This window comes from Cynara cardunculus (assembly GCF_001531365.2).
Source record: "Cynara cardunculus var. scolymus isolate 2C chromosome LG 4, CcrdV1, whole genome shotgun sequence".
Classification (NCBI taxonomy): Eukaryota; Viridiplantae; Streptophyta; class Magnoliopsida; order Asterales; family Asteraceae; genus Cynara; species Cynara cardunculus.
Genome location: NC_037531.1, coordinates 17,453,916 through 17,468,018, shown reverse-complemented (window position 1 = coordinate 17,468,018; position 14,103 = coordinate 17,453,916). Strand labels below are relative to the sequence as shown.

At 31.0% G+C, this 14,103-nt stretch overlaps 1 protein-coding gene across 1 annotated transcript; it reads left to right on the top strand.

Moving 5' to 3' along the window:
- Nucleotides 1-3,327: 3,327 nt before the first annotated feature.
- Nucleotides 3,328-8,356, top strand: LOC112511549 (deoxycytidylate deaminase). The gene is made up of 9 exons (XM_025117223.1): nucleotides 3,328-3,575; nucleotides 3,712-3,787; nucleotides 4,767-4,806; nucleotides 6,021-6,079; nucleotides 6,153-6,190; nucleotides 6,348-6,411; nucleotides 7,146-7,199; nucleotides 7,306-7,404; nucleotides 7,992-8,356. The coding sequence occupies exons 1-9, from the start codon at nucleotides 3,388-3,390 to the stop codon at nucleotides 8,046-8,048; spliced, it is 675 nt and encodes a 224-aa protein (XP_024972991.1). The 5' UTR covers nucleotides 3,328-3,387; the 3' UTR covers nucleotides 8,049-8,356.
- Nucleotides 8,357-14,103: the final 5,747 nt, after the last annotated feature.

The following is a 14,103-nucleotide window of genomic DNA, read 5'->3' as shown; positions in this document are numbered from 1 at the left end:
ATATTTAAAATGAGATGTTTATCATGTATTTGATTGTGTTTATTTGCAGTTAGTTACACGAATTCAGATATGGAATGAAATCGGATAGGGATGAACGGGTTTAAGAGTTTTTAAGAGTTTAAGAGTTTAAGAGTTTAAGAGTTTTAAGAGTTTAAGAGTTTTTAAGAGTTTTAGTCAAATGCTTTATAATATAGTATAGATATTAAAATTCAATATTACAAATTATTATCACATACACACAATTTATAAAAACTAGACATTTTTTTTAAATTAATTGATAAACATGTTCAAATACAATATAAATGTCAACTCATACTAAGGGGCAATTTATCAATACTTACCCGGGTAAGTGCTTGCTTACCAGTAAAATCTAAAACTATTAGTTACTTATCGAGTAAGATCTTAGTCTACCAAAACGGTATTGTATGCAACAATTAACCCGATAAATGTTAAAATAATATTTTTACGAAATTGTTTACAATTGGTCACCTTTTTTTTTGCATATTATGTCTTGTATGTTATGAAGAGAGAGAAGATAAAATATAAAAGAGATGATGGAGAGATGGAGAAAAATATAGGATAGATGAGAGAGAGAGAGAGAGAGAGAGAGGAATAAAATTTTAATTTATATTAAATCAACTATTTTTATTAAATTCGATCTTACGGATTTCATCAATTGGAGGGTTTAAAAAAAACAATGTGGTACATATATACATATATGTATATATATATGCTTGGGATCACGTGAGACCCGTGAGATCATTTTTTAACACTTGAAATTTCACCGCAAAACGTTATGAATGCGACATTCATTTTTTTCTAATGTGAATGTTCGGGTTTTTTTTTACGTTCACAACATTTTACTATAAAGTTTCAAGTATAAAAAAATGGTTTCACTAGTCTTATAAAAACATATTGTTGTCGTAAATGATTGGTTTTTAAGACCTACAAAATATATATATATAAAGTACAATAACAATTAAAATGTATAAACAATAATAAAGGGTGTTTGGACGTAATATAAAAATGATTTTTATTTTTAAAATTAAAATAATTATACATAATATAAAAGGATGTTTATAATGATAGAATTAACCCCATCTAAATATTAATATTTATTTTTTATCATATTTTACAAATAGTAATAATAACTTCGGGAAATATATTCGAAAACAAAAATAATTTACATCTGGTGTAACAAATATTTATGTTTTTCAAATTGATCTAACAAAATTGTGGAATGAGTATGAAAAAACGGAGTTGAAAATAAGGTCGAGATGGCTACACAAGTTGCAGCTGATGATAGTATCATAAACAACCGATCATATCAAATGTAAGACACATGGTGATTAGAGTTGTTCATGGGCGGGACGACTCGTTAGATCCAACCCATTTAGCCTGCTAAAATACAAGATTGGACAACCGTTATCGAGAAAATAGACGGACCTGAGTTTTTTTTTAAAATTAACTGGCATATATGGACAATGTAAAAATATTTATGGACATACTGCCCAACTTGCTTATATTTTATAGTTAATATTTTTGTACCATTAATTAAAATTTTACATATATTAATATATTTTAAAATTAAATTATTAAAGTTATAGGATGAGACTCTTTGATTTTCTTGATAACCTAAAAGGCCAGTGAGTTGTTTGTTAACTCTTAATGTGAATATTAATGTCATATATAAATAACTAGAAGAGTACTTGCGTAATGCAGCGAGATACATATTGATTTTAATATTTTATTTTATTCTTTATCTCAGTAGATGTTAGAATATGATTTTACGTGATTTTGAAAAAAACAATGATGTTTTTATTTTTGAATAAAATATATCGATATAGAGTATCAAATTAACTATTTAAAATTCTTCATTTTTGTGTATTTTTTTAATTCAATTTTTTTATTATAATTTAATTTATGTTCAATAACGAAGTAATTTATATTTGGTTTAATAATATATTTTTCTCATACAGATAATAATTAATTATTTTGTTAGAACTCGATAATTATCTTAATTATATTTAGGATTTTTATATTTTAAAATGAGATGTTTATTTTCCATTTAATTATGTTTATCCGTAGTTAGTTACACAAATTCAATCATGGAACTTTAATAAGTTGTACTTATGTATAAATTACTTCTAATATTAAATTTTAAGTAATATGCATTAATATACAGTACTCCATGCATAAAAAATGATTTTTAAGAGTTTTTATCAAATGCTTTATAATATAGCATAGATAAGAATGCATAATTGATTTTATGGAAGTCTGAATTTTGTTTTTTATTTCTTTCTCCACTTGTTGAGATCCATATGTCACTTAGTTGTTTAAAATTTTAATTGCAACGATGTTTTTTCTTTACTTTTTTGTTTAACATTTGTTAATTAATTGTCAGTTATCAAGTTTATAGATTTATAAGAGTTACAATTTTTAGGCCCATTAGCCTGTGGGCAAGACCGACTCGTTTATAAGACGGGCAATGGCGAATTGTCAAGTCCGAAAAAAAAAACCCTTGGGTTCACAATATTAGACCCGTTGGACAAAAAAACAAGTTAGGCCCGACTCAGACCTAAACCAAGCCCGTAAATGATCATCTCTAATTTTGATAATGCAAACTGTAATCCACTACTTGATCATACCAAATGTCAAATAGGACTAAGGAACATGTCGTTGATGCAAAAGTTTGATAATGATACATTTTGATTGTAAGATTTATGAACATACAAACATATAAGATGCATAATGTGATATCTTTTTGTGAAACAATGAAAATAATTAAAATGCACATTATGATACATTTCATAAAACAAAGAAAATACATTGTGATACATGTGAAACATTGTGAACGTTATCATTATGATACATTTTGATTTACAAACGTCTTTAAAATACAATGTATATTAGGTAATTGATATATTAGGTAACTAATTTTAATTAAATATTTTATTCTAAAAAATTAATTAAATATTTTGATTGGTTGTCAAAAATAGAATTACTATATTACCTTTTTAGTTTATTTAAGAAATATTTTTAAATATTTCAAATGAATGGTTCGTATTAAATCTCACGATTATTACAAACTAATCAGTTATTCTTTAAATGGCCCTATATATATATTAAAAATTATATTGATAAAAATGACATCTTTCTCTTTAACGTTTTCATTCGGTATTTTACACGTGATGTAAATTTGCGAAAAGCTCAAGTAGGCCCTAATTATATGATGTTAAAAAGGCTGCCAACACGTAATGTCACAATAATTTTTCCCGCTACTTTTTACGTACCCTTTTCCTTTTTGGCGGCAAAAGTTCTTCAATGGAGGATGCATTTTCATGGTGAAATTCGTCTCCGTCGTCGCAATCTCTTCGAACTACGGCCATGAATTCGAGAGACCTCACTCTGATCTCTACCGCTACCATAGCCGGTGCCCTCGTCTCTGCAATCGCAATCCGTTTCTTAGTGAACCCTAGGAAGAAGTTGTCCGCCGCCTCAACCTCTAGTTCAGATGCCGTGCTACGGAGGAAGTCATCTTCCGATGATCCTTACGATCCATCCAAACGCAACGGGTAAAGTTAACTTAGTTCTGAGATTGTTCTCTCTTGTTTCTCACTTCTCAGTGAAAGCCATGGTTGAACGGCATCCTGTTTATCGCCTGTGTTTCAAACTGATATTAACAGAGAACATGTATTAATTTTAACGCAGATACTTGTCATGGGATGACTATTTTATGGCAATCGCATTTCTTTCAGCTGAGAGATCCAAGGATCCTAACAGGCAGGTTGAATTTTTGCTCTTTATCGATATAGATCTTGTAGTTATTTCTTGTATATAAACTTTCAAGCTAAAGTTTGTTACTGTTTTGGTCTCTAATTTACATTTCATTATGAAAAGCCAACCTAGCCGATACAAAATTCAAAATAGACGAACAATTTGAATTGTAACCCCACTTGTCTTCAGCTTACCTTTTTTAAGCTTAACGTTGTTACTCATTTGGTACTGAAATTTTTAAAATAATATATGAACTTCTTTTTTGGACGGAAGCATCCATGTAGAGATGGAAATTTCACTTTGGGGATCGATACCACCACTAGTACTCGATCCTAACATGGCTTGATTCCCTGATTTGGCAGGTAACGGGGGAGGGACAGATTTATTTTCATATCCGAAGTGGGTCGGGATGACATTACCCGCTTCTAACCGACTGGATTAAACTTTTATTTTTGAACTAATCTATATACATGTGCATGTATGTATATATTTATATATCTTTATTATTAGATAAGAAATATATTTGATTTTCAATATTGGTAATTAGTTTAGTGATGATTCATTGTAATTTTTATTTTAAAATACAATATCTTTTTATTGTTTTTTACTAAATGGGTATCCAATGGGTTCCCAAATCCCTTGGGGATTCCATCCCAGTGTTTAGTTGAGGTCTGTCTCGGGGACGGGGGCTTAAACTGGGGTCAGAGTTTGGAATGGAGGATGCATTACCCGCCCCGTTTCCATCTCTCATCCATGTCTAAGATGAGGAAGTGGGTATCAAAGTCTTAATGGTAAACCAAATTTCTTTTAGTTTTCTTATTTGGTGCATCGAGTTGGCTATCTTCAAGTGGTGATCATCTTACAAGATGAGCAGATTACAAAAGAATTTGTTTGTATGCACATAGTATACTTCTGGATGGTCTTGTTAATTTGAATTGTTTTGCTTCAGTGTTGGTGTATTGCTAATTTTGCACTATCTTTCATTGTAGGTTGGAGCATGCTTGGTGAGTCAAGATGGTATAATACTCGGTAAGAATTTCTGGAGGAATGTTATATTCCAAGTATCATGTAGCTCTGCAATATAAGTATTTTTCTCATGAATGGTGTTGGGGGTGTTGTATATCTGTCTGTGGGCTTGTTTGTTAGCAGCTTAATGATATAGAAATTGGCTTCTTCCGTTAGCTATATATGACTGTTTGGCAGTGGCTTATTCATTAAGCTTATAGGGGAGAGCTGTATGCAGAAAGCCAAGTTTTTTTCAAAACTGCCCCTCCCAATTAAAAAACATGGTCCTTCTATTTATAAAAAACTTTTTTAAACAAAAACCTTCCCAATATATGTAGACAAGATTAATCCACACATACAGTTTTATTCATATAGAACTTGATGGAAAACCAACCAAATAGCCACTCCGTATGTATTGCGTGCATTCATTGGATACACCTTGACTTATGTTTTAGTTATTTCAACTTTATAAAATGCAGCACCTGATCACTCAATATGCTCATGAACTGCTTGTAATATTTTGGAGAATTGCAAGAATGCGATTATGCTTAACAAATGAAACCATTTCTTAGTACATACATGAAATGATTAAGTTATAACAACAGAGATATATGATCATGCAAGATGAATGGATGCTATTAGAAATTGTGTGTATAAATCGAAGGATATATGGATACAAATAAAGATCTTAAAGACATGAGAATAACCATCCTTAAAAAAATTATTAGCCCCCACCATTTACACTGATGGTTACCCGGCTAAATTCTTTCAGGAATCACTTTGAGATAGAATTTTATGCAGTGCAAATAAAATTCTCCATGAACATCAAGGAAATATTTATTTTGAGAGTATATATTTATGGAAACTCATACTCTTACAATCTAATGTTAAGGAATATATATAGATGCCACTGTAACCACATCTGCCACCAAAAAGATCAATTAGTAATGCATTTCCTGCCGATTGTACATGCCAATTTCAGAAAACAGAAATTTCAGTGAATATCAAACATGATCGAGCCTTTAAAATAACGCGATCGCGAATGCCAAAACTTCTTGAAATCTTTTTTATTTGAGTTTCATGTTTCCACCGATTCTGGTACACCATATAAAGCAACTGTCAAAACAAACATTGTTAATGAGACCACACTTCAATAGAAGTATTACTAGCTTTTGTCATCATGTTACTGTCTTTGTTTGACTCTTTCTATGACATGTATATTTTTGACCGATAAACAGGCATAGGCTATAACGGGTTTCCACGCGGCTGTTCTGATGACAAACTCCCATGGTCAAAAGTTGGTATTCAAAATCTATTTCCGATAAATTCCGTAATTGATTGGTTGTCACTAATCTTATTTCTTATTTTAGAAATCTAAGAATGGGAATCCATTGGAGACAAAGTATCCGTAAGTGATTAATTACCATCTTACGAACTCTATTTAGTAATTACAAGTTTCTTACTTGCTGATCTGAAGTTGATACATACTTACTAGTTGGGAAACAATCTTGTTATTTTAATCACCACCTTTCTTTATGCATCAATCAAAATTTCTGCCTTTGCAGTTATGTTTGCCACGCTGAAGTTAACTGCATCCTGAATAGAAATCATGCATCTGCTGCAGGGCAGGTTGGTCCAGTATTTCTTTAGTAAATTTTCACTTTTCCTGCATCATCTTCTTGTCCGTGCGTCTAGGTGCATATTTTGTCCCATGAATAGTAAGGGGTTAGTTTGGTTGGTTTTCCATTAAATCCTGTGGATAAATTTGTCTGTGGATTAGGTGCCATTTACTAATCACTTACCTTGGTAAGTGCTTACTGGTTATAATTACCTTACCAGGTGAACACAACAAGGACCAAGAATCTCATTGGCAATGATCGAGAGTCTTACCTTGTGAGGGTGATGACTCTTACCTGGTAAGCGTTTATCAGGTTATAAACACTTACCATCAATCCATTTTGATAGCAAAAAATGTTACCACATAAGGTAAGTGAGAGTGATAACTCTTGCTGGTAAGTGTTTAACCAGATAAGCATTTGGTAAACAACCCCTTAATCTGTCTGTATAGATTAAGAAGACTTTTGTTTGGCAGAGTTTTTTCATAGATGGAATATATTTTCAAAAATTTGGCCTCCTGCATAAAGTTCCCTCCTAGAAGCTTACTGAATAAGCCACTTTATATATCATTAAGCCGCTACCAAAAGCTACGAGTGCCATTAAGCTCATTAAGCTGCTAACAAACAGCCTCTAAGGCAAGACTGAATATATTTGCAAAAACATCATAGTTTTTACCCTTTTTGGGATTTTGTTGCTATGTTTTATTAGGATATTAAGACGCATGCCTTGTTCTTATAAATATGCAGAAGCTTTATGTAACAATGTTCCCTTGCAATGAGTGCGCAAAAGTTATCATTCAGGTGAATTTGTACCCCTTCCCTTCCCTTCCCTTTCACATGTATCTTTCTCCTTGTGGTCTTTGTTGCATATAAGGCTGAATCGAACCCCTGAACCTTTATATCACAGTCTGGGGTTTCTGAAGTTGTCTATTTTGTGGAGAAGAGTTTGGAGAATAATGTTACTTATGTTGCTTCTCACAAGCTTCTATCAATGGCAGGCATAAAAGTAAGTTCTTTCATGTTGAGAACCTTTTCTCTAACCCCCCAAGCCCAAAATAACCGGCTGGTTCAATAACTTCAAATCCAATTTAAAGCCATGATGAAAGTTATTGGTAGCCCAAGCTTTGAGCCTTTAGGGTGCTTTGGTACACAAGACAGAACAAAATAGAACAGGGATTATTGTTCCACGTTTGGCCGGACTTTTATGTGGAACATAGTGGAACACGCATGTCCCAACTCCACCCCATGAAGCAAGGTGGACCTGACCTGTATGTTACCAATATAACCTTAAATCAAAATATATAAAATGTAAAACAACTTATTAGGGGTAATTTGGTCATTTTATCTGTTTTGTCTTACCAAACGCTTAACATTGTTCTGTCATGTTTGAATACCAAACGCACCCATAAGGAGCTAACAAATCTACTTCTCTATTCATGTGGGACCACCTGTTACAAACTTTCCCACTTAAACTTTTGATGACCTCGTTAGGCCTGCCCATAATCTCCCTCGTAATCGGTGATGTGGGATTCGTCTAAGAGGTTTCCCCCATTCATATTTGATTAAATGTTGCATTTGTTGATCATTTTGAAGGTTAGAAGACATGAGCCAAAGATGAATCAAATTTTACTCAGATTTTGTGAGACTTAGAAGCTTCGTTCATGGCGTGGGCTTACGTAGATACTTAACTCAAGTGAGTCCCTTAAACGGTTGGTCTTTTTTCCAACATATTGTGTGCGCCTTCCCCTTTTACCGTACGATAACCCAACAACTGTTATCTGGTTCTTGGGTTGTAAGATTTATAGACAACGATTTGAAATGTGTATCGGTCTTAAAACAATAATTAGCATCATGCTGGAGTCCTTTTAAGAGTGTTAATTCTGATACCATGTAAGAATATATGGAACCCTGTGAAAAATTATTTAAGTTCAATAATGTTTGAATTTAAACTTATTTAAGTCTAGACGAAGGATCGTGTGCTGATAGGAGTTAAAATTTGATCACTTTTAACCTCACCTCCACTCCATGAATTGCACTTATCACGGGAATTGTTTCGGTCCCTGTGGTTTACAATTCTTTGCTGTTTTAGTCCCTTCTACTTAAAGTTAGGAGTTAGTCTATGGATGAAATAGCAATAAATTGTAAACCCTAAGGACGAAAGTCGAAATCATTAACAAACCACAAAGACATGACTCATAATTTACTCTTTTGTATATGGTAAAACTCGCACATTTTTCATTTTTGGTGAGGTTTGAATCGAGACGGGAAGAACGTGGGAATGGCACTCGTTGCATAATGGGATGGTGGAATGAAAAACATGAAAATAAGAAAAGACAAAATTGATAAAAACTTTTAAATAATTTATTCATATGTGAATTATTGGCAAGACTTGGGATCACGTGAGACCAGTCTGTTTTTGTGAGACTCGTGAGACCACATTTTTACACTTGAAACTTCACAGCAAACCGCTGTGAAGGTAACCTATTTGTTCTCGTATGATCCCAAATAAGGTGGACTTATCAGGGGCTGATGTAGTTGCTCAACTGATTTTCGGAAGCAAATTTTTTTTGGGATATGACGGTGCACCTTGCTAAACTCTGTGTGATGCTTCGAGATATCAGAAAATATAAGAAACATACTAAAAAACCAAAAAGTTCTTCGAAATCAACCAAAAGGTAGGGAAAAAAAACTCAAAGTCATAAAAAAAAAATACTTTAAAAGATCGTTTGAGATCAACCAAAAACACTTCCCCCAAAACGGTGCAATTTAGCTTAAAACACATCAGGACAGCTTAAAGATACACTCATTCGACAAAAATCCCAAGTCTTTCCGTTGAACCAAAATGTCACTTTCTCTATTTATTTATTTTGATAATGGCAATTTACATTTTTGCCCTTTTCTTTTTGTAAAATACTTTTATTTTTGGCACATTACTATCATCACATGGTTTCATGCTAAAAAAAATAGTAAAACCCAAAAAAACATGGCTTGTGTTTTTCTAATTTAGGGTCCGTTTACCAAACACTTATCTGGTAAATGCTTATCAGGTAAAATTCAGCACTATAATTTACTTATTGGGTAAAATTTTAGTCAACAAAAACAGTATCGTATGCAACAATTTACCCAGTAAGCACTAACCATGATAATAGTCTCCGTCCTCACTTACCGGGTAAGACTCTTGGTCTTTGCCTTGCTCTTACCGGGTAATATTATTGGTTCTCACCATATTCAACGATAAGGTAATATGACTTGGTAAGCAATTACCTGAATAAGCGTTTGGTAAACGGTCCCTTAGTTTCGTAATATGAATAATTAATGATCATGATTTTAGCCCAAAACAACTGATTTTTGTAGTTAGTTAAAAACTCAGATAAACTAAACTATAAATAAAGGAATAAGCCTAAGCCTAAAAGGTTAATCAACTGATTTTTTAGATTTAGAGATCACCAGAAAATATAAAAAAAATATTTTCTTTCTTTTATATAAAACACATATCAGATTAGGGTTTTGGGGCTAGCACCCGATAGAGACAACACACGTTCGTCCGTGAATCTACATAGTGGAAATCTATTTTGATTTCTAAGCGCTCGTCAGAGCCAGTTAAGATACCTCACGGTTTGTTTCAAGATTCATTTTGGATGTCACTGGATCCAGTCAGGGTTTTTCTTTCTGGTAAAGTTTAATAAATAATCTAACCTAATATTTTTCCGTTACATTAAAAAATGTTACAAAATTGTTTTAGAAAAATCCTACAGATATAAACCAGTAACACAAGGACAAATCCAGAGATGGATAAAGGGTTACATCGAGAAAGGGTGTTGTAACGTTTTAATAGCACCTAATTGAAAATGATTCGTTAATGATTACTGATTACTTACATTTACAGTTTAATATTATCTTGAATCGTAAATTAGCTTCGACAACGAAACTTTCTGAACTTGACATGATACACAAAACGTTAGAGCACCAATAAGAATACGAAAAACTAATGGTTGTTTATGATACCCTTATGGGGTAAATGTTTACCGAATGAGTATGATAAGAACCAATAATTTTACCCTGTAAGAGACATAGCAAGGTTTCAGAATCTCATCCTGTAAATAAAGAAGAAAATACTTACCTAGTAAGTGTTTATTAAGTAAAACCGTAAAAAAAATACTTATAAATAATCCGTAAAAAATATAAATTTGAAATAATGATTAGGTATAATTTATTGATGTGTAATATCTTAAAATTCATGTTTACTATTTAGTACTAGAAGGGTACTCGCACAATGCAGTGAGATACATCTCGATTTTAATGTTTCGTTTTTTTTATCTCAATCGATGTTATAATACGGTTTTATGTGGTTTTGAGAAAGAGATAATGTTTTTATTTTTGAATAAAATATAAATATGAATATATCATAAGAAATTGAAAAGAAAATGATATTAGTATCAAATTAACTATTTAAAATTTATCTTTTTTATGTATTTTTCTTTAATTCATTTTTTTATTTTTAGTTTAGTAATATAATTTTTTTATAAAGATAATAATGAAGTATTTTGTTGCAACTTAATGATTATCCTAATTATATTTTAAATTTTTTATATTTAAAATAAGATATTTATCATCTATTTGATTATATTTATTTGCAGTTGGTTACATAAATTCAAGTATGAAACTTTAATAAATTGTACTTACGCATAATTTACTTGTAATCTTGAATTCTAAGTAATATGCATCAATAAACAGTACTTCATGCATAAAAGATAAGTTTTAAGAGTTTTTGTCAAATACTTTATAATATAGTATAGATTATAAGTACAATTTTTAAAAATACAACGCAACATACAAACTCTTCGTTGTACTACGATTTCCAAATGTGCCTGTTCCCCCTTCTTCCTTGTCATGATAAGTCTTTGAATTCGAATTTTGTAAAAAATTGACATTTAATTGAAATAAAATTAGAATTAATTAAATTGGCCCACAAGAAATCAAAGTGGGTGCGATATGATCGTTTTATCCAAAAAGATGGAGATGTTGATCATGTCTTTAAACGGTTATATTTTAAACAAAAAATTATAATCATATATATATATATAGAGGGAGAGATGGGTTCATGTGAGACAAGACTGTTTTTATGAGACACGATGTTTATATCTGAAACTTTACAACAAAATGTTGTGAAGGTAAAAAAGACGAATATTTACAGCAAAAACACTTTGAAGGTTACCTTCATAGTGTTTTGTTGTAAAATTTCAAGTGTAAAAATCGTGTATCATGAAAACAGTCTTGTCTCACATGATCTCAAGTTTATATATATATATATATATATATATATATATATATATATATATATATATATATATATATATACACACACACACACACACACACACACAAACACACATATACATATAGGGGTCGTTCAAGGAAGAACTGATTAGTTTATGGTAACCGTGAGATCTAATGTGAACCATTCATTTGAGATATTTAAGGATATTTCTTAAATAAGCTAAAAGAGTAATATAGTAATTCTATTTTTGACAACTAATCAAAATATTTAATTAAATTTTTTAGAAGGAAATATTTAATTAAAATTAGTTATCTAGTTACCTAATATACATTGTATATTAAAGACGTTTGCAAATCAAAGTGTATTATAGTGATAATGTTCACAATGTTTCACATGTATCACAATGTATTTTCTTTTATGATATGTATCATAGTGTGCATTTTCGTTATTTTTATTGCTTTACAAAGGATATCACATTGTGTGTCTTGTATGTGTATCTGAGTATCACAAAAAATATCGTTTCTAGATATATCCTGTGTTCACATAAGGTTTATCGGAATAACATTTGGCAAATAAAATTCGTCGGAGAGAGAAAAGAGGAGAGATGAGAGAAGATATTTATAAAATCTCTAAAATGCCCTTAATTAATATTTTAAGTTAAAATTACCAAAATTATTAATTTCATAATTTAATTTTTGATTTAAAAACACCAATGTGAGGGGACATTTTTTTGCCTCACTCGACGATTGAGGCTAGCTGGGATGAACTGGTGACCTGTTTTGTATTGGGTAAAGTCGTTCCACCCTTTGCCAACTAAACTACACGTCAGAGGCATATCAGTAATATTATTTTAATTAAATTAAAACATGATTCTATACATTTAACTTTCAATAACTGGTAGTGCTTAAAGATGTTAGTTCAAATCTGGAAAAAACGACTAATTTAAATTTTTGATAAAACATCAAATAAATAATTAAATCCTTTCTAAAGTCAACGGTTGATAACCTACGATGGCAATCTAAGGTGTCGTTTACCAAACGCTTACCAAGTCACTTTACCGGATGAATAGACAAGGACTAAAAATCTTACCCGGTAAGAACGAAGACAAAAATCGAGAGTCTTACCTGGTAAGTGAGAACGATGACCCTTACCATAGGGACCGAATTTGTAGTTTTACACTTGTACTATCTATTTTATCAAAATATGGCAACTTAAAAAACAAATCATATCAAAATTTATGACACAATTTATGATATTTATAAAATTAAATAAATAGACAAAAATATATTGCAATTTCTATAAATCGATTATAAGAAACAAAGATATAAATATATTATATAAAATCGTCATTAATTTGTTGATTAATTGTCTGTTTTTTCATATGTAAGGTTCTGTGTTTAATCTTTTATTGCAAAAGAATTTTATAAACATAATAAATCTGAAATTAAAAGCTAAAAACTAAGAGAATGACACGAATGGAATTCAAACTCGCGTCTGGAGTGGGAGAAAAGTCATGCAAACCAACTCTAGCAAAGGAAACCTGTGTCAACATTGTGATTTTCAAAATATATAAGATGATACACAACAAATTGATACTTTTCACGACTCTTTGATCTTTTCAACTAAACGGAGGAACAAAACGATGACCTGTATCACCATATGCACTCAATTGGGTCCGTCCCTGTATCGATCCGTCGTTTTACCGAATATTAATTTGACCCAATTCATTTAATTGGGTTTTGTATTTTACAAAAGTTCCCAATATTTGTTCTCTCCCATTTTTTTTTTAATTTCTAAAACCTTCTTTCCACTCCAAATCCATCCAAACATGCCCATACTTATGTAGCCCCCAAGATGGTCCATATTATATGCATACAATACAACATAAGAGACGGGCTTAATAATTTAAGAACTCTGAATTTCATGAGAATTTGTATCTAAAGATTTTGTTTTAACATGATATTTTTTTCATCAAATTATAGTATTGAATGTATTGATTAACATATGTTTGTTTAATATATATTCGCTTTACAATGTGAAACTTTTTACATGATGTTTTTGTTTCACAAACACACAAAATTGTAAAACATGCATATTGTGAAACAAATATATGTTAATCAATATATATATATATATATAGAGAGAGAGAGAGAGAGAGAGAGTTTGTTTCAAATACAACCTGTTGCATTTGTACAACCAATGCAACCCAATGAATTGAGATATTTATGGAAATGATGAAAGTTCATTTATTATGATTTGAATATTTATGAAAGATGAATATGGTTCATTAATTATGATCAATACTTTATATTAGGGAACAATCAAAACTTTTATGAAATCACATATTAATCAAATGAAATGGACGGTTGAGATTGAGTTGTATTGGTTGCACAAATGTCAAGGGTTGCATAATAACCAACATCTCTC

Coding starts and splice junctions, on each gene's coding strand:
- LOC112511549 (XM_025117223.1), top strand. CDS start 3,388: ATGAATTCGAGAGACCTCACTCTGATCTCTACCGCTACCATAGCCGGT. Junction 4,807..6,020: donor TCAAGATGGTATAATACTCG/GTAAGAATTTCT, acceptor ACCGATAAACAG/GCATAGGCTATAACGGGTTT. Junction 6,412..7,145: donor ATGCATCTGCTGCAGGGCAG/GTTGGTCCAGTA, acceptor ATAAATATGCAG/AAGCTTTATGTAACAATGTT.